General features: G+C 41.2%; 1 protein-coding gene across 1 annotated transcript in view; it reads left to right on the top strand.

Moving 5' to 3' along the window:
• Nucleotides 1-27,934, top strand: part of si:ch211-250c4.3 (uncharacterized protein LOC100535981 homolog) — a 63,197-nt gene that overhangs the window by 20,269 nt on the left and 14,994 nt on the right. Inside the window, exons 2-3 of the mRNA XM_041790205.1 lie at nt 4,523-5,298; nt 21,532-21,693. Coding sequence (XP_041646139.1) covers nt 4,523-5,298; nt 21,532-21,693 — 938 coding nt within the window. The remainder of the gene's footprint in view (nt 1-4,522; nt 5,299-21,531; nt 21,694-27,934) is intronic.

The raw sequence follows: 27,934 nt of genomic DNA, 5'->3' as shown, positions 1-27,934 counted from the left end.
TTTTTACTTCCGGCTATAAGATGAACTGCCTCGGCCTAAAGGCACTTTCCATGTTTTGTTCCCTGATTTTAAAAAGTATCTGTGAAACTTCTTTTTTGGTTTTTGATTGAACATTTGAAGTTAAAGATTTATTAACTGTGAACGACACTGACCGAGGCTGTTTTCATTGACACGGGCCGCCTGGTTCTAATCTGACTCCTCTCTCTCTCCCACTCTACCCACTGCCCTAATGGTCCCACAACTGGTCCCAGGACCAGTTTAATGATTGTCAGACTGATAAGTTGTTTAATTCACCCTCAAATTAGTAGCATTGGTACTTTCATCTTCCAGCTCCTGATGGAGTCAGAGCCTCCAGTCATGTCTCAGTCAGTTCTTTGATTCTGGTCCTACGTTGTTTAAACAAAGTGTGTTTCATTCTGTGTTTTGTTGGCTTCGCTCCGTGTTTTTGTGTTAATGTTATTGGGAAACAGATCTTGTTTAACATGGGAAGAGCCTGGGAGTTTTAAAAGCTGATAGAGCCCAATGAAACTCTGAACAACACGGTCCTATCAGTGTTTGGTCAGATCTGCTCTGACTCCACCACTGGGTTATCTAAACAGGGCCGGTTTTCATGTCCTACCGCTTCGCTGAGTCATATTTTTAAGAGAAATCACGTTTATGAGCCTTTGTGTTGGTCTTTAGTTAAAAGTCTTATTTTGATATTGTCAGTCATGCAGAGGAACAATCAAGCTTTAAAAAACTGTCTCAATCAGCTAACTTCCTGTTTGTGACTAATTAGCTGTGATTCATTCATCCGTCAGTGCAGACCTCCACCCTCCGCAATCACAGCAGCATCCCCTCTGCTTAATAACAGCCTCAGAGAGAAAAGATCAGGTCGTCTTTGCTGTGTCCAGCTTCTCAGTGAGCCAAAGACTTCCACTTCAGTCCAAATTCTCACAATATGCTGTAGGGAGAATTCCCCTCCAGGACCCCCCCTCTAAAGTTCCCCTCAGAGGGGATAAAAGAGTCAGATTTACCACTTCAAAGAACTTTTAATCTCATATTTGCCTGAGCCAGATCTCCAATTCAGCCTGCAGGAAGTCGCCCAGCCTCCACTTTTGTTTCAGCGTGATCCAGAACCCTGGAGAAATACTCCTGAGTAGAGCTCAGATCTGCAGCACTTATGAAGCAATATAACGGCCCCTGAGCTGATCCGGGGCCCCTGTACCTCCCTCAGGAGAGAGGGCCCGCTTTCAGTCTATAATCTGAAAAAGTTAGTCCTGTGATTGACGGACAGACGGCTCAGATTTCCCACCCAGAGGACACGTACGACTGCTCCCGGTAATGGTCTGGACTGGAGCCTCAGATCAAAGCTGGAGCGTCGGGCAGAGAACGGGATGAGTCTGGAGGTATCTGAGTTAAAGTACACAGGATTACATAAATGCCGTCATCAGGTTTCACCGAGAAGATTAGAAGATTGTTTCTGACGGTGCGTGTGGTCAGAGAGGGGCAGTTTGAGATTTTAGATTCACATGACCAGGAAAACAAGATGATCAAAATTACTGCCTCGTTTTCATGAATGTATGAATGAAAGTCAAATCCAGCAGCCTGAGAGAGAGAGAGAGAAGTCAAAATAATGAGAAGGTAGTCATAAATATGAGAAATAAAATCAGAGTTATCAAATGAAAAGTCAAAATTTAAGATAGTGAGTCATAATTAAAAGAAAAAGGTCACAATAATGACAAAAAACAACAAAACTATGAGATTTAAAGTCTGACTTTGAGATAGAAAGTCATATATTCAATCAAAAATATAAGCCAAGATAATCCAACAGCTCTCCATCACTGATGAAATAAATTATATTCCATGTTAAAGTGAATAATCTGAATTTCATCAAACTGATGAATGTGAAATAGTCCGCTAGCAGGACAACAACCCTATGATGTACAGTAATCGGCGCCACCATGGAGTAAACTAAACATGATCTCTACAGTCAGCTGTTGTCAGGATTGTTCACTATCAGTGGAGCCAGCTGGTAATTTAAACTCTATCTGTAGCCCATCAGGAGAAAAGCAAAAACATTTTTTTTTACCTAGAGAAGCTTGGAGTGTGGTTCTTTTTCCTCATAAAAGCCCTAAATTTCATTCTGTTTGTACACCAGTCAGGCCTTATGTAACAGGACTATGAGAGGAATACCTGCGGTGAAGTTAATCCGCTCTCTGGCAGCTCTAAGCTCCACGTTTGGCTTCAGATCAGGCATCTCAAGGTCTTTGTTTCTTTGATTCACTCTACAATGTGTGAAAACACTTCAGACCGGCAGTCCAGGAATGCAGCGATTTCTCCTGTTTTTAAAGAAAAACATCAACGACAGCCTGGATCAGCTGTCAAAGACTCTGTTACAGTGATACTCAACGTTTGGCTCTTAGGCCACATGTGGCTCTTCTGTGATTATTTGTAGCTCTTTTATGTCGTAATTTGAAATATTATTCCCCCAGAAAACCTTTGAAAAGGGAAACTTTGACCTCAGGCATTAATCACATTTATCAGTTTGTTTCCCAGACTTATACAGAAGGCTTAAATTAAAACTTAATTGTCCCATTTTTGCCACCTTTATCCCATTTTTGGCCTTTTTCTTCCTTTTTTGCCACCATTCATCCCATTAAGCTACCTTTGCCATTAAAAACACTTTAATTCCAACTTTTTTGCCCATTTTTGCCACTTCTTTTTGACACTTTTTCTCCCATTTTGCCCTTTTTTTTTTTTTTTACCATTTTTTGCCATTTCTTGCCAATTTCAGCAACCTTTTTCCATTAAGTACCCCCTTTTTCCTATTTTTGCCAATTTTTCTGCCACTTTTTCTCCCATTTTTGCCCCTTTTCACCATTTTTCACCACCTTCTCTCCATTTAAACTATCTTCTGCCATTAAATACCACTTGTTTCCTTTTGTTTGCCCTATTTTGCCACTTCCTCTTTTCTATGCCATTTTTGCAACTTCTGTTAATCACTTTTATCCTGTTTTTGCCTTTTACAAAATGTTCTGCCCATTTAGCTACTTTTTGCCATTAAAATCTTATTTTCTTTCCCTATTTTGCCACTCTTGACTGCTTTTTGCCTGTTTTAGTCACTTTTCTCTCATTGTTTTGCCACATTTTTGCCCTTTTTGGTACATTTTTTGCCCCCTTTCACAGTTTTTCCCCATTTAAGCTACCTTTTGCCATTTAATTCCACTTGTTTCCTATATTTTTGCCCTATTTTGCCACTCTTGACTGCTTTCTGCCCATTTTAGTCACTTGTCTCATGTTTTTGCCACTTTTGGATCATTTTTGCCACCTTAACTTGTTATTACTATTGTTTTGTTTTGTTTTTTTGCCACTTTTCACCACTTAAATATGGTTCTTGCAAAGGTATTTTTCAACAATTTGACTCTTTGGTTGAGCAGGGTTGAGCAACACTGCTCTACAGTGAAAAAATTAGCTTCAAGCCAAAAGATCTGAGGTGGTTCACCTTTAGGCTAATGTAGGAAAAAGCCAGAGGCCAAAAGATACAGTCATTAGAGATGTTCTGTACATGAGGTAATCTTGTGAACCTTCTCATTGGTTAAGACAATATTTTTTGATTTAAATAAGGGGCCAAGAATGAATAAAAGGGCCCAAAACAGAGTTAAACCAGAACACTGACAACATCTTAAAAAGAGACGGGTTAGGAGTTCTCTTTGTCAAACATGCTGGCAGCATCCTGATACAGTGGAACTCAAACTGTGCACTCATTATGAACTGCACAAATAAGTTGGCAACATTTGGAAAACTGGATGAAGCTCAATTTGCAGGAAAATTCCTGGGTATATGAAAAAGAAGACTTTGCTTGTTGTACATTTGTTCTCAAATGGACCCAGTTTTATTGTACAAATACTTCAACAACATCTCCAAAAGTGACAAAATCCTGAATCCTTTATTAAATGCAGGAGTATATTGGTAATATTAAGGGAAGGAAAGGAAAACTTTGTCAAGTTGCAGGTGAATTCCTTAACATTATCTAAACTGAACAAACATTTGGGGAATATTTGGAAAACTGGATGTTGCTCAATTTGCAGGAAAATTCCTGGATATAATTTTATTGCAAAAATACACTGGCAACATCTAGGAAAGTAGATGGGCCTCAAATTCCAGCTTTCTTTATTAATTGTACTAAAACATTGGCAACATTTGAAGAAATGGAAAAATGGAATCTAAATTGGAGGCAGATTCATGCATTCACCCTTTATGAATTGTGCAAATATGTTGGCAACATTTAGAAAACTGGGAGTCTTTCAAGATGCAAGAAAAATTCTGGATATATTCTTTATTGCACAAGTACATTAACAACCTCTTTAAAGGTGGATAGAACAGAAATTGTAGCTGAATTCCGTTCTTTTGTTCATTCTGCAAACACACTGGCATCATCAGTGATCAGGTGAAAACAGAGAATAAAAGCATCAGAATGATACTGAGCAATGTCTTTGATGAGAAATGTGACTAAATCCAGACTTCTCTCTGTGTTTGACAGGAAAAGGAGACAGAGATGCTGTTGTTGACACTGAAGTTGTTCTGACGAAGATGAAACTCTTCGGCCCCCTCCATGACGGGCTGCTGATCAGCGACGACTCCACATCGACCATCTCCGCGCTGTCAAATCCTGAGCAGAACATCCCAGACCCCAGCAAGGCCTCAGAGGAGAAATCCCACCAGGATGGCAAGACCACACAACCACAGATGGAGTCTGGCTCAGACTACCTGTCGGCCATTTTCTCTGACTCTCAGCTCACACGTCTGTACAAATTTGAGTCTGAGGACTCTGGCGTGGAGCTGCCCAGTGGAGCTAACTCTCCGTCCACGCCGACAGGCTCCGAGCAGAGCTTCGTGGTCCACAGTCGAGAATCGTCCTGCGATTCCTGCAACCTTAACTCTGATTCTGATAAACTGGTCACATACACGCAGAGCTCCAAACAGGAGGAGGAATCAGTGGATACCAGTCCAAATACAGCTGTAGATACTCAGGACGATGCTTTTATTCCTTCAGTGGAACTTCACATTAGTGAGGATGGGGATCGATGTAGGGATTCAGGACTTAGCCCTACAGGAGTTGAGGAAACTTCTTCTGGACAGCTAAAGGAGAATAATGCTGACAGTGAAAGGACTTGTTTGGAGGATACCAGGTCTGGAATACGATCGTCTACAGACGAGGGCGAGGTGGACCAAGACTTTGGACCAGAGCCAAGATGGAGAAGTGGCACTAGTGAAAGCTTGGAGGAGTACATGGACGAATGCTGCAGACTGAGTGAGGTAAAAACACCACGTCTAAACCCCCTTCCTGGTCCATCCATAGGTGGTTTTACCATCAGGCAGAGGTAGATGATTGGTGCCTCGTACTTCAAGGGGCCTCAAGATATATCCATTAAAAATAGGGCTGGGAAATTCAGCAAGTTTTTAAGGGTGCTTTCACACTAGAGGCTCGGTCCCGGATCCGAGTGCACTTGAGCCCGAAGTCCCGTTTGTTTTGTTAGTGTGAATGCAAACGAACTGTGCCCGGGCACTGGGCCCAGGCACCGGGCCCGGGCTCACTTGGGGAGGAGGTCTCGGGCTCGATTCAAGTGGACTCTGGCCCGGTTCGGATGGGATGTGAATGCAACCGCGCTTGGATATGGGACAGAGCGACGTATCAGCTGTATGACGTCAGCGTAAAAACTAAACTTCTTTCCATAGCGCGGCTGTTTGTTCACATTTTCCTCAATAAAGGGCGGAAATCATCAGAATCCAGCCAATAAACGTGGTGTGACTCACCTTACAGATGAACATAAGTTGGAGTCAGTAAGAGGAGGTGCAAAGGCAATAAAAGTCTCCTGTCACCTCAAAAACCGCTGTATCTGTGCAGCGCGAGCCCATTTAATCCTCTGAGCTGCATGTAGATGTGCAGATACAAAGAGCAAAGTTGCTGGCATCTTAAAAAGTGATTTTAATCATCCATGGCTGCAGGATGGACTTCTTGCTGGGTCAAAACAAAAACAGTCGTCGCTCAGGTCATGACCCCAGTGGTTGCCATGGTAGCTTCTTCTTCTCTCTCCTCCTTGGTGGGGTTGTAAACCAGCTTTGTGCATACCGCCACCTGCTGTTTCAGACTGAGTAAATAAGCAAGTGGGCCTGGGCATGGTTTGATGTTGCTAGTGTGAAAGCATGCCAGTGGGGGGAAGGGGGAGGGGAAGGAATCGCTCGGCGGTGTGATTTGAAACAACTGGGCCTAATTTGAAAGCACCATAAGATATATCGGTATATATCTGGAGGAGATAGAGGGCAATTTATTTTCAAAAGCCAAAAATTGAAAGCAGACTCCCTTACATGCACAAATGTGTTGGAAACATTTGGGAGGGTCAATGGAAAGGCAAGGTGTGAGGGCTCCCTCACTCTTCACTAGTCCCACCCATTTTTTCAAATGTTGCCAACATATTTGTGCAATTTAGACAATGCTGTCTCTCCTGGTCAAAACTATAAAGGAACATCAAAGAAGTTTCAGAGGGTTTTGAAATCACAGATCATAAAATCATGGATATTTGATCATTTCAGAAAAAATTAAAGGGATGGAACAATGGGCAACTTCCATTTAAGGAGATGTCCATGTAAAACCAGCCCTAGATTTGGGTACAGCCCGTAGTTCTTTGCATTTGATACCTGAAAAGAGATGCTTCTGGAGATTTGGTTCACTCAACATGGTTGGTTTAAATAAAAGCACAGGGGCCTCATGTTGGTCTTAGTTTGGGGCCTCAGAATGACTAAAGCAGGGCAGAAGTGGAGTGGCCTACATGCAACATATCTGCTACATTCCATGCAGATATGGAATGTATTATATGATTTGATGGCATCATTTCTAAGGCAAATATGGAATGTTTTATAAAATTATTAACATCATCTGCAAAGGCAAAGATGGAATGTTTTATAAGCTCTGATGACATAATTTATGGTACAAATACGGAATGTTTTATAATAACATCCTCATCAAAGGTAAAAATGGAATGTTTTATAAGATTTGATTACGTAATTTGAAATGCAAATATGGAATGTTTTATAACAACTATTACCATCCTCTTCAAAGGCTAATATGGAATGTTTTTAAGATTTGATTACATGATTTTAAAGGCAAATATGGAATGTTTTATAAGATTCGATGACATAATCTTCAAAGGAAAGGACTGAATGTTTTATAAGCCTTAATATCATCATCTTCAAAGGCAGAGGATGGAATGTTGGTGCTGCTGGAGATGTTGGGATGTCGTTTCCCCCATTTTTGCTAAATAGTTGGCAACCTATGGGAAAGTGGGTGGAAGTGGCGAGGAGCCCTCACTCCTCCAAAGATTGCTGGCATATCTGCTCTTCTTCTGCTCTGCTGATGAAGAACTGTTGGCTATTTGAGGATTTAGATTTATCATTTGAGTCTGTCCTGCAGTTTTCTGGCGTTTTGACCTGAATAGAGATGCTTCAGAATATTGGATCATTCTCCATGGTTCCTTTTGGCTGAATGGGAAGAAGGCCTCATATTCTTATTTGCCTTGGGCCTCCATATTTCTTAAACGGCCCCTAGGCTCATCTTTATATTTTCAGCTCTTTTAACACGAGCTTGCTGTGTAAGAAGACAGAGATTACCTGGATGTCAGCTGTTTCTTGGGAAGAGGAGGATTTCTGGACCATAAAACATGAAGAACTCTCTACATAATCTGTTCCTTCTAGTCCTGACTCATTTATGCCTCATATTTTAAACTTTTCATTTGTTAATAATGCCGATGTTTTAAGGTGCTTTTTGATGAATGCACGGCAGAATGTCACCTTGCTTTATTTTCAGGACTTTGCTGAGAAGTCTGAGCATACTTACCGTAAACGAACATGAAATAGTTGTAGATAAACATGAGAGCAGAGTTTCCTCTGACAGATTGAGTTTTTAATGAAACCAAACTGCACCAACATTAGAAAGCAATAAAAATCTAGACTGAAGTTTCCCTGAATACCTTTACATAAACACATGACAAGAACAATAAAGTTTGTCTGGTAACCTCTGATTGATTATTCACATTATTAAAGAACTACAGCCAACATACTGAGAAATTATATGATGGAGATTTTGTTTCTAAATGACCTCAAACTCGTTTTTGGCATGGCTGCAGTGGTATTAAATATTCCTGATGAAGAAAGGACTCAGCGCAGAGAGAACCTGCTTGACTCTAGAGCTGGACTAAGACTCCATTTTAAATATTTTGCAACATGTGCCTGTGACATGTGTGTGCTCATGACTGTAAGAATTGAAACTTTAAGTGATGTTTTTTGTCTCTTAGATTTTTACCATGTGTGAAAGTTGAATGTTGGGTCTCTCTTATTGAGATCAGAGCAATCCTCTACATGTTTACTTCTGGTTGGTTCATCAAAATAATCCAGGAGCAGAGACAGTTTTGAGCTCAGAGAAAGTTTCGTACGCCACAGAGAAAAATCAGAGTCAGAGGAATGGTTTGAACAGGAAATTTAATCATCAACTAGAGATTTGAGATCAAGCAGACATTTAGAGAACAGAGAAAAACTAAGAACAAGGAGGCAGTTTAGAGCACAAAGAATCTCAAAAAGTTAAAATGCACTCTTTAGTCTTGCAACAATAATGACTCCATACTAGTATGTAAGTATGCTCAGGCACAGTTATAGTACAAATGTGAAAGCAGACCAGCGGGCTAGAGAAGAGGGGGAAATATCCTTCTACCTAATCATGTAAACATTTTGAAAGGTGTCTTTCCATCTCTTCAGGCCTGAATAATCCTCTGAGGATGAGCTACAAAGTTATTTCCTGTCCTCTGTCATTAGCTCTAATTTAAACCTTTTCCAGTCACCGTGTCACCAGGTAATCACATGACTGGAACCAGAGTAAGGTTAGAGTCCGTTATTTTCCACGCTCTATTGAAGGTGTTCTAAATACATGCATGTCCTTTTTCATTTCTACATCTTCCCTTTAAGTCAGTGGTGTTACCTGTATGTTAAAAAGCCCTGCAGCTGTTCCTGCTGCCCCCCTCCTTACTGTGGAGATGTGATAAAAAGGTACAGTACTCCTTCATGAGGACAGGTGAGGGCATGTTTGGTTCATGTCACAGTCGCTTCCTTGTTCTGTAGAGAGAACAGCTGACAGCTGGGGAAGCTGCAGAGTCATAATCAGCTGTTTGATGTTCCTGAAAACATCACGTCAGGGCCGAGGCCGTCTGTCATTACAGGCAGCCATTAGAGCGAGGATCTGATACACAGGTCGATTTTAGACATCAATGCCTTCTGTTGTTTTGGACTCTGGGAAGACAAATCATGAGAACGCCACAAACACCAGGGTTAACGTGCTTTCAGGAGTAACTGTATCAGCGCTGAGGCATACTTGTCCCCCTTCCTAAGCTAACGTTACGAACCTGAAATTAGCTTCAACGTTAGCCATGAACTTACAGTCATGTTACAAGGCAAAGCTTGCTGCAAGATGATCTACATTCTTGGTTCTCAACTGGTGGACTGGGACCCCACACTGTGTTGCAGGTGTGAGTCAACAGAGGATTGAGTACTAGGCTTTGACTCGGCCTCTCCAGAACATTCCCGTTGTTGTCTTTAAACCATTTCTGTGTAGCTTTCACTGTATGCTTCGACTCATCGTTTTGGTGGAAAATAAATCTTCTCACAAGCCGCAGTTCTCTTACAGAGCGAATAATATTGTCCTCCAGATTGTCCTCTACCTCTACAAGCTTTCCAGGACTGGCTGCTGAGAAGCATCCCCACAGCATGATGCCACCACCACTGTGCTTCACAGCGGGGATGGTGTGTTTATGGTGATGTGCATTGTTTGGCATTTTGTCTGATGGTCAAAAAGCTCCATTCTGGTCTAATCAGATCAAAGAATCTTCTACTGCTTCACCATGGAGTCTCCCACATGCTTTTTGGCAAACTCTAGTCCAGTCTTCAACAGTGGCTTTCTCTTCCTATAAAGCTTTGACTGATGAAGAACGCGGCCTACAGCTGTTGTCTGCTGAGTCTCTCCCATCTCAGCTGCTGAAGCTTGGAACTCCTTCAGAGTAGTCATAGGTGTCTTGGTGGCTTCTCTCATACGTCTCCTTCTTGCTCAGTTTGTGAGGACGGCCTGATCTAGGCAGATTTTGCGATATTCATTCCATTTCTTGATGATGGATTTAACTGAACTCTGGGGGATGTTCAGAGCCTTGGAAATGTTTTTGTATCCATTCCCTGACTTTTTCTTTTGTCTTCATGGTGTAATGGTAGCCATGGATACTGAATAACCAGTGACTGGACCTTCCAGACACACATGTCTTTATGCTGCAATTAACTGAGACACATTCACTGCACTCAGGTGAGTGAGACTACTAGCACCAACTGGCTGGACCTCCATTGAATTAGGTCATTCACTTTAAGGGGGTGAATATTTATGGAGTCGCTTGTTTTACGTTAAATATTTTTACCTCTGCCAAGGAGGTTATGTGATCGGGTGGGTTTGTTTGTTTGTTAGCAACTTAACTCAAAAAGTCATGGACGGATTTTCATGAAATTTTCAGGAAATGTCAGAAATGGCATAAGGAAGAACTGATTACATATTGGGACTGATCTGGATCACCATCTGGATCCAGGAATGTTTTTAAGGGCTTATGGTGGAGGTCTGCGCTGTTACCACGTTACACCAGGAGATGGCGGACATGAGTAACTTCAATCCCAGCAGCATTTTGGGTGTGTTTTTATTCAAAGTTTTGGAGTTTATAGAGTTTGAAAGATGCACGCCTGGTCGAGGAGACAAGTCGGAGCGTAACAGAGAGAAAGACAGCGAATTGCAGCGAGAATACTCACAATGCTGGGAGGAATAGAGGAATATTCACCCTCTGCCATGACTTCCAGTTGTCTGGTCAGACCATGGGTGCTTCCGCCATGACAGTCCACACGTAGCGAAGCCAATCCTTTGCCTCATTGTGTCTCCACCCCACCGTGGAGGGAGTAATCGTCAAATTAGATTTTATGGAGTGATCTGGATCACCATCTGGATCCAGGAATGTTCTTAAAGGATTCTCCACTGTTGGGAGATAGGGCTAATGGCAGAGGTCTGCACTCTCTGAGTGCTTTTCTAGTTAGTCAATTGGCATAATTTTGTAGAAATCTGTTTTCACTCAGTTTTTATTTAGATATTTCCCCAAAGGAAAGCCAAGATTATGCTGACCATGATTGATTTAAATATAAATAAAAGGGTAAGACATCAAGGGGGTCAACACTTTTTACAGACACTGTAAACTACAGTCAGTGATCACCGTGTCTCCTCTGGGGAACTGGACTCTGACCTATTTAAAAGAAAAATGTGACATTTATTTCACAGCCTAATTTCAGTCCAAGAGTCCATGAGTGATAATCCAAACAGCTCAAACTCTACCTGCTAAAAACGCTTCATTTGAAATACAGATTTTCCACCTCATTCTTTCCATCTATCCCTCAAAGACCTTTCAAAATAAAGCCAAGTTCAAAGGCTTTCATGAAGACAGGGCTTATCAAGGTAACCCAAACACGAGGGGCCGTCTGCTCATACCGGGGTACAAAGTTGGTGGCCTGGGGGGGGGGGGGCTACGTGTTACAGTCCATGGCAGCTTCTTCGTGGACGTCATACAGCACCTGTTCATCTGAGCAAAGACACTGGAGATTTCTACAGCGATACTGTCACTGACCGCCAGCCCCTCTCTCCTAGGGGCCCCTGTTGTTGCACGGCGGCCTGCCTAGATCCATGAAATAGGTGTCAAATATCTCAAATTACACACATATTTACCCTGAGGAAGGCTCTTTGAAAAGTCCCTGTGGGCCCCTGTGAGGTAATGGCGTGTGGCAGTGGCTTTTAGGGGCCCTCCATGATGGACTGTAGGGGTTCTCTGCTGACAGTTTTGCCCTCACTGTCATCTACATCACTTGTCACCACGACTAATAATGTAATTCCTGTGCAGCTCAATGAGACTGGAGTCCACAGCAGAGGGATTCTGGAATTTTCTGCCCTCAAACGATGAAGAGCCTCTCTGTGTTTACCCACAGCCAACGCTTTCCTTCTCATATGTCAGTGATATGAACAAGAATAGGTTCTATAAGCATCACGAGTCTGAATGTTCAGTTTTTAAGGTATTACAGAGAACATTGCTGTCAGACTTTGAATGTTAGGCAGAAATCACATGATCCTGTTAGGGTTCATGGCTAAAACAGGAAATCTTTTTTTTTTTTTTTATTAATCTTTAATGAAGATCAGTTTTCATCATAAATATCAAATGATAAGATTTTGGGAAAATTTGCAAAAACTGATTTTATCATGTAAAAAACACAAAAAATGAAAAATATTTTTTTTCATGTACTACATGTAAGTTGGATTTCCTTGAAGGGGATTATCACAGCCTTGTTTATGGTAATAATGAACAATGATTTTTTTATTTTAAGATTTTAATAAATTGTTATTATAGCGTCCCTAAGAACAGGGGTTCTAAACCTTTTCAGCCCGCGACCCCCAAAATAAAGGTACCAGAGACCAGGGACCCCCACTGTACCCGAAGCTGGTTCATCACAGACATGGGCATTCAAGATAGTCATCTGCAGACAAGGCCGTCTATAAGTGGGATAAATGGGAGAGCTTTCTGGTGCGTAGCCAAACTGGAGGCCCATGGAGGTCAACAAAACCAAAGTCCATTTTAATGTTAACCTGTGATAGCCATAGCTTATAATTAACCTAATAGAATAACCACTCTTATCAAAGAAAAAAAAAAAAAATATTTTTAATCATTTTGTAGTAAATCACCTTCTTAAAAATGTAAATCCCTTTTGTTGAATAAAAAAAACCAATTGAAACGGGATAAAAATAGCTAAAATGGGTAATAATGGCAGAGAAAAGGTGGAAAAAGTGGTGAAATTGGATTTTAAAAGTAGCAAGAATGGGTTAGAAGTGGCAACAATTACATAAAAATGGCAATTTGGTGAAAAATGGAATTGAAAAATCGATATTAACTGGTAAAAAATGTTAACTGAGAAAGAAAATAGGCAGATATTAGCAGATTAGTTAAACTAGCAAAAATTGGCATATCAGATATTAAAATGTGGGTCAAATGGGAAAAACTGGGTGTAAAAAGTGGTTAAAAAAGGGGTTAAAAGTGGCAATAATTGGTCAGCAGAGGCAACATTAGCCTTAACTTGCAACAGTTGGTTTAGAAGTGGCAGAAACAGGCAGAAAAAAGTGGTGGAAAGGGTTTGAAATTGACAAAAATAGGTGTTAAATGGCAAAAATATATTTAAATTGATGGGGAAATTAATGAAAACGGGTTAAAATTGGTGTAACATGGCAACAGTGCAATATAAACAATATTATGTTTTTTCTTAGAGAATCTGGGGAGCCCTTCTCAGCGACCCCGAGGTTGAGAACCACTGCCTTAGAACGACCTTTTTTTCCCATGAGCCCCCCTTACATGTATTGTAGAGGAGCTGAGGACCCCCAGGACCCTCACAAACAAAAGGTGATGCATGGACGTCAAAAATTAACATTTAATTAAACCGTTTTCATTCCTCAAAGCTACTTAAAATAGCCCAGTAGAGAGCTTTGCAGAAACAATTCAAAAGTGCTTTATAATGATTTTAGTACGAGTAAATCTAATTTTGGCAACTTCAAAGCAGACAGAGCCTTGCATCCCCCCGAAATCTTTGGTGCCCCCCCCCCAGGGGGTCCCGGACCCCAGGTTGGGAACCAAGGCCTTAGAAAACCCTGAAACAGCATGCTATTTCACCTGATGCCAAATATGGCAAAATGGCTGACATTTTGTGAGGAACAGGACAAAACTGCAAATTTGAAGCAGTGACTCTGGAATGAAAGCTTAATATCATAAATGCATGTTTTCACTGGGATGGCTGGAGGATCAAACATTTTAAACATTTGGTCACCAACAGCCTGAGTGTGGACAGAATACTGCAGAGATTACTACTGGCCTGTTTAAAAGTCTGGCATTAAAATTTAAAATTTCTACTGAAAAAAAAACAAAAAACATGAAAACCCTCACTCATCATACAGGAAGTGTTTTAGGAAGGACGTTTTCTTTTATCTTAGGCAACAAGCATTTTAATTGGTCAGATGTTGTTGGCAGCCAAACTTTGGAAAAAATGGTCTGAAAAAATATAAGCTGCAATTTCACTGGATAGAATTACAATACTAAATTTGAAAATTTGCACTGATGGATGCATGTTTAATAATTAGTGCAAATCAATGGAACAAGTAAAATGCATCTGCTGTGCAAAGGCCTTGGTCTACGAATTCATGCACTAGAATTAATAACTAAATATTTGAATAATGGATGGACATGTCTGAATCCAGACCCAGTTTCTACTCAAACATGGTAAAAAAAAAAAAGCTTCACTGTTTGAGTTTGACGTTGAGACTTCAGACGTCCTTTAGGCTGCAGCGTATGAATTCACCCCTGGATGATAAAGCTTAACTCTGAAGTTTCTCTTGGCTTCTGTCCACTCTAAAGGCTCCATTTATCTCCAGGCCTCATGCTGATGGAACATGGGATTCCTGATCAGCCGTCAGCCTTCACCTCAGTCTGGACTGAAGCCCGGGTTTTGTGCCAACACAAGCACACAGTGTCAACTTCCTTTAAGTTTATCCAAACTTGACTTCTTGTTTCAGGCGTCCTTTTCACACCACTCCATTCTCACGTGTGACATTATTGCCCCTTGACTCATGGGATCAGAGGAAGCCCACAGGAAGTGCAACTAGGGCGCGCGTGTTTGTTTGTGCATGTTTGCCCATTTTCAGATGGGTTTGTGCCCACTAAGGGGGGGTGTTCCTGAGTGGCACGCTCTCTTCCCGTCAGTGGATCACTCAGTAGTCTTTGTGTGGCCATGGATAAGATCAGCACCAGCCCTGCTAATGTTACTGTCAAAGGCAGAACGGCCCCTGATTACAGACCCCCCCATCAACAAGGACCACTGAGGAAGTCAGGGTCATCTCCTGGAAGGAATACCCTTCCTTATCTTAATTAGCCACCGAGAAACTGTGAGACGTCTGGTAGAAGGATGGAGAAGGAGATCTGAGGAGTTTATGGGTCTGAAAACCAACCAGTGTTGATTTAGATAGCTATTTAAAACCCAGTCTTTAGTCTGAAATGTCTTTTAGTTTTAGTAAAATAAATAAATAAATAAAAAACAAATGTTTTAGTCCTGTTATAGTTTATATAAAGTCCTTACATTTTGGCCAAACATTTATTCTCTTTAAGTGAGTCTTTTACAAATCATGCTTGTGTGTTCCATGGGCGGTATAATTTACGGCTGATGATGTTTTAATTTGAAATGAGACAAAAATAAAGAAATAAGCTGGGTTGTCGCTACCCGATCCATCCCGGAAACCTGATTTGTACTGCGCATGTGCAAACGCGGCAGTTACTGATCGGGTTGTTGCTGCCCGATCCATACTCATTTCCTTTCAAATGTCTTCTTCTTCTTCTTCTTTCAATTTGGCTGGCAGCAGGCGACCAAAAAAGACAAGGTGACGTATATTTGCACATGCGCAGTACAAATCGGGTTTCCAGGATGGATCAGGTAGCGACATGGGTTTAGTTGCACTGAGAGCCATGAGTAATGGCTGCCTCCAGTGCTGTAAATACCTCAGATGTAGCTTTAGCATAGCATCAGTTTTAATAGAACTGGACCACGTTTCTGTATGAAATAAACAGCCCTAACTGCTTTTCATGTTGTGAAACATGTTTTCGCTCTTCTGCTGACCTGCATCGGCGTGACTGTGGGATAGTTACAAGAAAAGGGTTAGCTGTGTGAATGCTTGTATACAATGGCTGCTAGCGGAGTGATTAGCTTGGACTTAGCCCCATCAGCAGTTCTGCCAGAACTGGACGCGACAGAAAAGATGTTTTTGCTCTTTTCCCTGTCTGCTTTAGCTTGAGTTTGTGATCTTTAACAGTGGGTGTATCCAATGGCTGCTTCTGCGGTAGCTGTTAGCTACCATTTGACTGAAACTGGACCACATTTTTTTCTTTAAAACAAGAGCAAAGAATCACACTGACAGCTTGTCTTGGCATAGAAGATAGTTTTGCACGTACTCCAAGCAGCGTTGGCATCGATTTTACATGAAGCTCTGCAAAAAACCTAACGCAGCGGTAGCTTGCACAAGAGTAGCACATATGCACTACATCCTGTCATGAATGTGATGGACAGAACGTTCCTCCATTCACCTTCTGTAGATTTTCTGAAAGTCCTGTCCTTCCCAAACGCTTTCTATGGGAGCCTTCCCACATAAATGTCAGAAATATTCATGCAATGATATAGGTCGATCTGGTGTCTCAGGTTAGCGGTTTCCTGCTGGCAAGCACTTTATGTTTTAAATTTTTGGGTCCCTTTAATTCTCAACACACAGTCTTAAGGGACCGCACATTTGCCAGAACACACAATCCAGTCTGGCATTTCAACAGGCATCCCAGAAAGTGGACTGGAATTTAACCTAGTCTTGTTTAACTTTGCCTTAAAGGTGACCCTGAGTGCTTTAAAGGTGCCTATAGATGATTATTATCAGTATTATTATTAATAATAATAAAGACTCTTGTGTTGCCACAGCTCTGTAACATGATGTGACTCCATGTATTAGGACAAAATCTTATCCTGTCATGGATGCAGGCTGTCAGCACTGAGGTGTCATACCATGAATTTTCTATTCCATGAATATTCACAAACTTCAGACGGACCAACCTCAACCATGTCAAATGGAAAACAGGAGACAGAACGCTTTACAACAGGAGTACGACAGGGCCGTAAATTTTCAGAAAAACTGGGTTATCTCTTCTTTTACATTGGTCTTCTCCTCCTCTTACTCCTTTCCATTATCTCTGCATCCAAAAGTTTCCTGAACATGAGCGCGTTGGAAAGGAATGAACCTCCAGATGTTCGTGGAGCATCCAGATAGGGAGGGAAGTACGAGCAGATCACGTACGCGGCTCCTGTCCGCCAGACACCGGCCTGGTCAGCACACACAGACTCAGAGACTCAGAGATAGTATTTCTGCCTCTTTTCCCTGCGGTTATCTTTGAAAATGCTCAGGATGAAGCTGGGAGCTCTACGTGCTGAACATGTTCTGCTCTCTGTTAGCTTTGGCCCTTTGACTCAGATTTATTATGAAAAAATGTCCACGAGGTTTAGACTCTTTAAGTTGTTCTATTACTCGTTTGTTTTTAAATTATTATTATTGAAAATAAATACAAAAAAGTAGTTACTGTCAGGGGAATGTTCTTTTTCTGTATTTTCCTGATTGTGATGTCAGGGGTCCAAACCTTTAAATTCTGAGGGTCTGAAAAAAATTTCAGGACCATGGAGCCCCTTTGAGTTCCCTGGCGTAGCTTATATAGCAGGGGTCATCAACTCCCTTTTCACAAGGGCCAGCTTTTTCATGGCCGATGTTGTGGGGGCCAGACATTAAAATAAAATGACATAAAATCATTGTTTTCATCTACTTCACATATTCATTAAAAACATTATTTCCTTCAAAAATTAATGGAACTTTAAGCATTTAACAGTGAGGTCAGCCCCTATCACCTATACTGCAGCCAGCCACAAGGGGGCGATGGAGATATTTTAGCGATATATTTCTGGAGCCATTGTGATGTCTATCACTGAGTTTAATGCTAATATGCTGACCAAAAACACATGCAGGACAGATCATCTGTGAAGATTTTCAGAGGGGGAAATTGCACTCTCAAAGAGCTTTATGTGGATAAACTGAAAAAACTGATAATGATAATGATAATGATAAGCATGTGTTTACCATGCTAACATACAGAAATACCAGTGTGCCTCTTGTCTGATAAGCTGCTAGGTTGAGGGTTTCACATAAACTTTAAGAAAAAAGTTAAACAAAAGCACGCCTTACTTTTGCACACTTAAATTTTCTGAATTTGATAATCCTGTGGGGGCCGGATGGAAGCTGTGGGGGGCCTGATGCGGCCCCCGGGCCTCCAGCTGATGACCACTGCTATATAGAGTATTAAAGTGGGTAAACATAATCTTAATAGGGGTAAATAAACATGTACGCAATGACACAAAATTATGTATCTGACTGATATAAATGCAATGTTATGGATTTGGATAATGAAATACCTATTGTTCTGGTTTAAATCTAATAGAAGCTGAGCAGTAATGATCAATGAATTACTGAGAAGAGGACATTTAAAAAAAGCAATTTTATTAGGGGTAAATAAGGTCAACATGTTTACCATTTATGTTGTTACCTCAATTTAATCATAAAGAAAGCATAAACAATGCTTTGAGTCTTTTTTTTTTTACAAACTTACACACCTATGTTAGTGCTAGTGTGTTAACTCTGTAAACAAACATTTTGACCAGTGGCCTTTTTTGATGCCTGTTTTTATGACTACATTGAGATTAAAATCAAACTAATAAACATTTTGACAACCAAAACAGCAGCCATATTTGATCCAGAATATCCTGGATTACAAAAGGATAACAGCAGCATGAAAAGTGCTTATTTCTTTTCTGTTCCATCTCAGGCGCTGAAATAGTCGAGGCCTTCCCTGAAAGAGACGTTGTCTGGATGGAGCATATGTTGCTCTTAAACCTCTCCCTACTTTACAGCATTGATAGTTCCTTTACAGATGTGTAAACTGCCTACGACATAGTCACTAATGCAACCCCGTACCATCAGAGATGGAGGCTTTAGAAGTGAGCCAGGATAACAAGCTGGATGGTCCCTCTCTTCTTTAGCCCACAGGACTCAGTGTCTGTGTCTGACCACAGAACAGTTTTCCATGTAGCCTCAGTCCATTTTAAATGAGCTTTGGCTTTTCAGACTGGCAGGGCTCTGTGCCGTTCCAGTTCCTGAACCTAAATTTGAACCGGCTGGTGCGTTCAAACCGGGAAAAAAATGGGTTCTGAACCTGAAAAGTTGGTTCTCAGCTGGAACCAAAAATAGCTGGTTCTTTCTTGGGAACCATGACATCATCAGTGGGGGTATCACATTCTAGGCTGTGAAGATGAGCAGAAAAAAAAAGAAAAAGTGGTCTGCTGGGAACACAAAATGTTTGGTTGTGATCTGGACATCAACAGAATTCCAGGTAAAGCTGGAGAGCAGAACAAGGAAGAACACATTATATGCTGAACTTGTGGAAGAGATGGCAAAGGCTGAACACCAGACAAAATAACTGATTTACTCAAGAAACTGAAAAAAGAATACCAGGGTTTTTTTTTTTTTTTTTAAGATTTATTTTTGGCCTTTTTTGCCTTTATTAGATAGGACAGTGGATAGAATTGGAAACGGGGAGGAGAGCGGGGAGAGACATGCAGGAAATAGTGCCACGGGCCGGATTTGAACCCGGGTCGCCTGCGTAAATGGCGCGCGCCTTAACCACTCGACTACCGGCGCGCCAAATACCAGGGTTTTTGATGTTATTTTGGACTGTAGATGTCTGGAGATTCAAAGTCTTCACTGTTTTACATTCAGGAACATTTTTTTAAAATTGTTCCACAATTTTGCGACAGTTTTTCACAGATTGTTGAACCTCTTCCCATCTTTACTTCTGATAGACTCTGCCTCTCTGAAAGGCTCCCTTTATACCAAGTCTTGTTACTAATCTGTTAACAATTAACCTAATTAGTTGTAAATGATCCTTCAGCTGTTTTTCATGAGTACCACTTACTTTTCCAGCCTTTTGTTGCCCTGTCCCTAAATTTTTGAGACACCATTCAATTTAAAATGGGCTATTTTTCCTGAATGCTAAAAATATGGGTTTTATGAAAATGATAATAATTGACTTCTATTTTCATTGACATTTTAGACAATGACACAACTTTTTTGGAATTGGGGTTTTCTATTGGGTTGGTTTTACTGACTCTAATTCTCTAAATCTAAAAGTAAGCTACATTAAAGTGGCCCTGTGGTCCATATGTGGCCCTCAGTGTTGACCGTCTGGGCCCCTCTGGTCCACAGTTTACTGAGAACTGAAGTTCATTCTGATTTTTCAGACAGGTTCTGTTGTAGACATAATATTGACAGAAATCTAGAAGCGCAGTAAAAACCCTCCCTGGTTGGTTCATGGTCAAAAGCGCTCAGAGACGTCCGTCAGAGGAAGTGAGTGATGTCAGTCCTCAGCCTCTCATGGCTCCTGGCCCATTGTTCTGCCAGTGTTTCCACCAGTTCTCCCAGTGGCCTGAATGGACTTTCAGTGTCAGCAGCCTGGGAATGAGGGGAGGAAACCCCAATCTGAACTGACATCCTGCTTTTGTTGGGACACTTTTAGGAATGTTGATATTTGGATAAATATTTGCTCAAAATTTCCTTTTTCATGTTGCTGATGAATGTGAACATCTGCACCTCCTGGACCAGCGACACGTTAACATTCATCACACCTTTAAGCTTTTTCATCTACATGGTACATCCCGTTAGAGCTAGAATAACATTTTAGCTCTGCTATAACAGGAGCAATTCAACTCTTGTAATGTGGAAAATAAGAAATTTAACAGTCATTTTAAAAAAGATGTACAAGTTGTTTTTGATATGCAGCTGTGTTGAAAAGTGCCAGCCTGTTAGGTGTTGTTCTTCATCCTTGCTGGATGATGTTAACACAAATTTACAGCGAGAACACAGCCAAGAACTCAGGAATGCTTTTATGAGTGCAGCTCAGGCAGATCACCGGTGAAAGAACTCCGGGAAACCTGGTCCTGCTCTTTTTCTCAGGAAGAACTTCAGTCAAACTGCAACACAAGTGAGCTCCACTGAAGGTTTTTAGACAACGATGTAAGTCCTGATGGGTTATGGAGTCATTATTGTTGCAGAAATCAAGATTTTAGCTTCAAGCTTTTCTTGGATATGAGTAGGGGAGGCTCTAAGGAAATAAGGTTGGGGAACCACTGCTTTAGCAAATGTCTCCTGGAGACCAGCAACAACAGGCAGAACATGATAAGTTAGCATAACATGATAAGTTAGCTAACATGACCGGTTTCCTGATAGTTGGTAAAAAAAAAAAAAAAAAGAAATCCAAGGGAAAAACCTGAGCCTAAAATCAATAAACCATGCACTCTAAATTCTAAAACAACCCTTTGAGTTAAGAATTTAGACTCCAGAATGGCTCCTCTATTCCCCCAAACGTCTTATTTTTTAACCGCTTTTCCCCCTAAAAAGAGTGTATAAGCCTGTTTTGCAAAGCAGAGTTTGGGGTGTTAATATTACTGTGGACCTTTTCTTGTTCAAAAAGTGTGTTTTTGCATTTCTCCCCTCATTTTTTAAATTTTTCACATTTCAAACTAAACGGCTTTATGGGGAGAACAGTACAAATCTCAGGAGAACTGGTGGTCAGAAATCATGGCGGGTCCTGATTGGTCCCAGATGAGTTAACAAATAAACAAATTTGAATCATTGAAATGAAACTACTGTAGTAACCATGTTTTATTGTTTTCATCAGTCAGAGTTAGCATGACTTACCTCTGACAATCTCTCTTTTGTCTGTCCAGTCTCAGCAGGTGAGTTCCAACCCTCTGGGGTCCGGTCTGGGTTACCTGGAGCACATCTGCCAGCTCCTGGAGAAGATCGGTCAGCTGCAAGAGACCAACCTACGTCTGCAGAGACAGATCGTCGGCCTGCAGAAAGACAGCAGGGTGACGAAGACTAAAGAGGTGGGTCACTCCTCTTTCATTTCCTGTAATGTATCAGTACCAGCACCGCTGGCTCTCGATCCCCTTTGCAGGTAAACGTCCACGTTCCTGTGCTGAATACCCGGACAATTTTGCCTCCATTCAAGAGACGTGCTGTTTCTATGAGATGCTATCGATGCTATCAGTTTACTGTTGTTAACATTTGGGTTAAAGAGCATCATGGCAGCATGGAAGTAGGCATTTAGTGTAGCTACAGTGGGTACTAGTGGCCAACAGGTGTGCTACAGTTTAGATGGAGGGTTTGACTGTTAGTTGAGGACCTAAAATGATTACAAGTATTTTAAAAAAAGGGGTAAATTGACTAGAAATACTGGTACCAACTACTGAAGGATCTGACTTGATGATTTTAGCTAATCATGCACATCCCTAGATATGTTATTCTATGTTGAACGGGGAAAGCATGAACAATGTAACAGCTCTGGGGTCTCATATGGCTTTGAGATTTAAATGTCTAAACTCTGTACATGTTGATTTTTGTACATGAGATTTTTGTCCAGTTAACCATAAAGCACAATTTCTCACACTGTCTGGATTTTCATCCCTTCTTCTTGAACCTCTTGGAAGTAAAATCCTCCCTCTGTTGACAACCTTGGACTCTCTGAATAAGAGGAATGTTGCTCTCTTGGTAAAGATCTTGGCAAAATATCTTCAGAGAGGATTCAGACACTGGTGCTGTCCGTTTTGGCTCGGACACAGAGCAGCTTTCTATTGAAGCCGTGTCTCGAGACAGCGGGAGACTCCGACTTCAAAGCTCGAGCGAAGACGGCAACGGAAGGAAGAAAGACTCTCTGTCAGGTCTTCAGTGAATACGACTAGTCTTCTGAAGTTTGTAAATCTGCACATTCTCATTATTAACATTTAGTTGAGCTCTATGGCATAATCAGGAGGCAAAGGGGGCCCACGCAGCTGTGCTGACAAAACTTATGGAGCGACCCCTGCTGTGAGGCTTGAAGTAGCAGATCTAAGTCTTCAGACCTGAGGGACCACTGTCTTATATGTCTGATAGACCATTACTGACAGATCTGAGTACGAATGACAGCTGTGAACATCTGCAGATTAAATACAAGGCAGTAAGACATGAAATAAAAGACCTCCAGTCCAGTAACACTACAAGCCTGAAGGCCAAGATGGCCCAGGCTGACCAAACCCTGTCTCAGTGTCATTTAGATTTAGAAAATTCAAGGTCAGTCATGTTTTAACACTTTTGAAACAGTCAAAGACTGCAGTGTAGCCCTGCTTGTGAATTTCAGAGACAACTTAAAGAACTTAAAGAAGATGAGGCCCAGCACAGAGCCTTGTGGGACACCACTCGTAAGTTTGGCCGTCTCATTGGAGGAATAATCTCTGAGAAGGTCCTATCCTTGCCATCCAAATTTAATGTGGCCTTAATAATCAAAAACTGGGCGTACAGTTCTGAAACTACAACCCAAATTCCAAAAAAAGTTTGGTCGCTGTGTAAAATGAAAATAAAAACAGAAGTCAATGGTTGTCAAATCTCATAAATCCGTATTTTATTCACAATAGAAATCAAGCAACATATTGGATGTTGAAGATAAGAAGTTTTACAATTTCAGAGAAAATATTAGCTCATTTTGAATTTGATGGCATCAATGCATCTCAAAAAAGTAGGGACGTGGCAACAACAGGCTGGAAAAGTAATTGGTACTATTGAAAAACAGCTGGAGGAACATTTTAAAACTAACTGGAAAAGCACTCAGAGAGCACAGACCTCCACCATCAGCCCTATCTCCCAATAGTGAAGAATCCTTTAAAAACATTCCTGGATCCAGATGGTGATCTGGATCACTCCCAAAATCTCATTCACCGATTACTCTCTCCCCGGTGGGGTGGAGACACGGTGAGGCAAAGCACTGGCTTCACTACATGTGAAAGTCATGGCAGAGGGTGAATATTCCTCTATTCCTCCCAGCATTGTGAGTATTCTCGCTACAGTTCGCTGTCTTTCTCTCTGTTATGCTCCAACTCGTCTCCTCGACCAGGCGTACGTCTTTGAAACTCTATAAACTCCAAAACTTTGGATAAGTTACTGATGTCCGCCTTCTCCTGGTGTAAAGTGGTAACAACGCAGCCCTATCTCCCAATAGTACAGAATCCTTTAAAAAATTCCTGGATCCAGACAGTGATCCGGATCAGTCCTAAAATCTGATCAGTTCTTCCATATGCCATTTCTGACATTTCCTGAAAATTTCATGAAAATCCGCCCATGACTTTTTGTGTTATGTTGCTAACAAACAAACAAACAAACCCACCTGATCACATAACCTCCTTGGCGGAGGTAATTAGGCTAACCGTCAACAGGTCAGTGACATGACTGGGTATAAAAGGAGCATTTTAGAGAGGCAGAGCATCTCAGAAGTAAAGCCGGGCAGGGGTTCACCAATCTATGGAAAAACTGTGTCTAAAAACTGTGGAACAATTTCAGATAAATGTTTCTAAATGTAAAATAACCAAGACTTTGAATCTCCCACCACTGAAGGCCAATATTGGATACTGGAGATCTTGGGGCCCTCAGGGGCCACTGCATTGATAACAGGCATGATTCTGTACTGGAAACCACTGCATGGACTCAGGAACTCTTCCACTAATGACAGTTAAACTTGGATCATGGAAAGAAGAAACCATACGTGGGAGGATACAGGATCCAGAATCGCCACCGTTTTCTACAAACCAGAGCTCATTTAAAATGGACTGAGGCAACGTGGAAAACTGTTCTGTGGTCAGAGGCATCAAAATTTGAATGTATTATTCAAACTTCAATACTGACATTACTTTAAAAACCAAGGGATAAATGAAAACAAAGGAGTAAAAAACATGATTGATGGCATTTTAGAGCAATAATTAAACAGAAATACTTCTATCAACAAAAAATAAAACACACTGTAAAGTACAACATGATATGCAGCAGAGTTATCATTTGATTTAGATGATCTTGTTTTCATGATTGCTTGAAGACGATGTTGAGATTGAAAATGAAACTGCACTATTATGGAGCTACATGTTTGTGTTTTCTGTATATTCTCTCTGTTCCTTTATCATTATTTCATATTTCATTCAGTTTAATTTCTTTTGTGATACTCCAGCACTCACTCACATGGTAATGAGTTCTTGAGACGACTGTAAAATCTCCTCACTAGTCCAGACTAAATCCAGAGAAATATAACAAAGTTCAAACGTTGGGTTCCTCCTCTTCAGTCTCTTATGGACAGGAAGTGATGAGGCGACATTCCTGGGTGTTTTTTTCTCCTTCACTAACTTTATAATACCTCCAGCAGCCCTCTCCTTTCATGAAGGGTGAAGGGTCGTTGGTTCACTACGGGGGTCTCTTTTTAAATCCTCAGAGATGGGATAAACTACCGTGTGAGGGCTAACCACACAGATCGAGACGGGCCATCCACCTTTAACACCCGGGACTCTCACATGGGTACACTTTTCTACTTAATGTGATCTTCTACAACAGCTCTGCTTTAAATTCAGCATACAACTGCCTGAGCTGTTGAATCCAGAAATCTCTTTAATAGAACCTGTCAGACAAAGTGAAGTAGGCTAGAAGATCTCAAAAAGCAATGGATCATGGCGCCATCTGAAGAAATTCAGGAACAGGTGAGAAACAAGTCACTGACATCTATCAGTCTGGAAAGGGTTGCAAAGACACTTCTAAGGCTTTTGGACTCCAGCCAACCACACTGAGAGCCATTATCCACAAATGGAGAAAAGTTGGAACAGTGGTGATCTTTCCCATGAGCGGTAGGTCTGCCAAAATGACTCAAAGAGCATATCGACAGCTCATCCAAGAGGTCCCAAAAGAACCCAGAACAACAACTAGAGACCTGCTGGCCTCACTGGCCTCAGTTAAGGTCAGAGTTCATGATTCAACAATTACTTAGAGACTGGGTTAGACATAAGGCTCGTCTTACCTTTTTTTTTTTCTTTTTTTTTTTTTTTTTAATTCTGATAATCCAAAACTTATGAGAAAATATTCTGTAGACTGACCAGACAAAAGCTGAATTCCTGGAAGGTGTGCGCTCCATCTGAAGTAAAACTAACACAGCATTTCATCTGAAGAACGTGATATCAACAGTCAAACATGGCGGTGGTGGTAGTGTTATGGTCTGGGGCTGCTTTGCTGCTTCAGGACCTGGCCCACTTCTCTCCTCTAAATTTGGGAATGAAGGGTGGGACTGTGAAAAATCCCCTTAAGTACTTTCTATCTGGTTTAAAGAGAGGGGTTAGTAAACGCTCATGTGCATGTTAAAAGGCCATAGTCTTGGGGAACCTGCTCTCTGTTTGGACCGTCAGTTTCCGCACAGATTGTCCAAAGTTTGACCCCATATTTCCTGTTATTTTTTTTATGTATGCTTCTCAGCCCAGATAGCTGTGACCAGCTGCTGCCTCATGGGAAACTTTCTGTCCACTCACAATTTCTAATTAGGAAACTTTTTTGTTGTTTTGGATTCTTAGTTTTAAATAACAGTTTTCCACATGCTTATTAAACTGTAGTCAGCTAAAACTAACAAAATGTCTAAAACAAAAGTTATTGTATTTAACTAAAACTTCAATAAAAAAATGGCTTTATGAAAACAAGAACCTGACCAAAATGGCTCTGACTAAAAAAACTAAAAAAAAAAAAAAAAAAGTAGAAAGAGAGACACACAAATCCCCTTACTTTTAGTCCCTGACAGCAGCAGGCTGACCGAAATATCCTTTATGATTTATCTCAGAAGTAATGTTAACATTCTGATCCTTCAAGAAGTTAGAAATAGTTGCTCTTCTTCAACACTACTCGTTGACTTTATGTAGAACAAGAATTAAAATCTGTGGTCTGGCCTCTCTTCTTCTACTCTCTCTGGTCTGGCCTCTCTTCTTCTACTCTCTCTGGTCTGGCCTCTCTTCTTCTACTCTCTCTGGTCTGGCCTCTCTTCTTCTACTCTCTCTGGTCTGGCCTCTCTTCTTCCACTCTCTCTGGTCTGGCCTCTCTTCTTCTACTCTCTCTGGTCTGGCCTCTCTTCTTCCACTCTCTCTGGTCTGGCTTCTCTTCTTCTTCTCTCTCTGGTCTGGCCTCTCTTCTTCTACTTTCTCTGGTCTGGCCTCTCTTCTTCTACTCTCTCTGGTCTGGCGCGTCTCCTTCTTCTCTCTCTGGTCTGGCTTCTCTTCTTCTACTCTCTCTGGTCTGGCGCGTCTCCTTCTACTCTCTCTGGTCTGGCTTCTATTCTTCTGCTCTCTCTGGTCTGGCGCGTCTCCTTCTACTCTCTCTGGTCTGGCCTCTCTTCTTCCACTCTCTCTGGTCTGGCCTCTCTTCTTCCACTCTCTCTGGTCTGGCCTCTCTTCTTCTGCTCTCTCTGGTCTGGCCTCTCTTCTTCTACCCTCTCTGGTCTGGCCTTACAAAGCCCTCTCAGATTTCACCCATACCATGAGGAGTTACAAAAAACAAAAAAAAGGAGAAGCATTGACCGTGACGGTCTCAGCGTCATCTATCCTCCGTTCCTGTCTAAGAATATAAATGAGCAGCTGTTATATAATAATGTACATACAGCTAGCAGAGGCTTGCTCTCCCAGAGAAAACAGGAAGGAAGCCCATGTATATGTTGACTCTCACCACTGATATGTTGTCTTAGAGGCCCATGTGAACCTTTCCTCCACTTCAGACCAGGAAAAGAGATCATGAAGCAAAAACCAGATTCAGACTGTAGCCTGTTTAAGAAGAGAGGAAGGATATGAGCTCACTTTGACTGATGCACTGGGATGACTGAGGGGTTAGAATTGTTGTTTTCAGAGCCAAGGTCAAAGGGAAGGACAGGTTAAATGTGCTGAGACCAGTCTAGTTCAGATGAAGGCAGTTATAGAAAGTCTGTGGTTTATAAAAAAATGCTACATCTGGTTTCTTCTCATCTTGTCATCGATTATTTTATGTTGTGCTGTAACATTTCTTGTTGTCTCATTTAGTCTCCTCCTGTCTCATCTCATGTGGTCTTTTGAGCTCTAATGTCTAGTCCAGTCTATATTTCTGTTCTTATTGTGTCGTATCTCAATGTTTTGTATTAGGTCATGTTGTATGGTATTGTATCTTGTCTAACTGTTTCATATTGTAGTATACCCAATGAAATATCTTGTATAATAATTCTTCTTCTGAAGCAAAAACTGTCAAAATATGTTAAAAAACAACAATGATCAACTGACAACACAC

This window comes from Cheilinus undulatus, linkage group 6 (assembly GCF_018320785.1).
Source record: "Cheilinus undulatus linkage group 6, ASM1832078v1, whole genome shotgun sequence".
Lineage (NCBI taxonomy): Eukaryota > Metazoa > Chordata > Actinopteri > Labriformes > Labridae > Cheilinus > Cheilinus undulatus.
The sequence above is the reverse complement of the archived record's forward strand: the minus strand, read 5'-3'. Positions and strand labels throughout refer to the sequence as shown.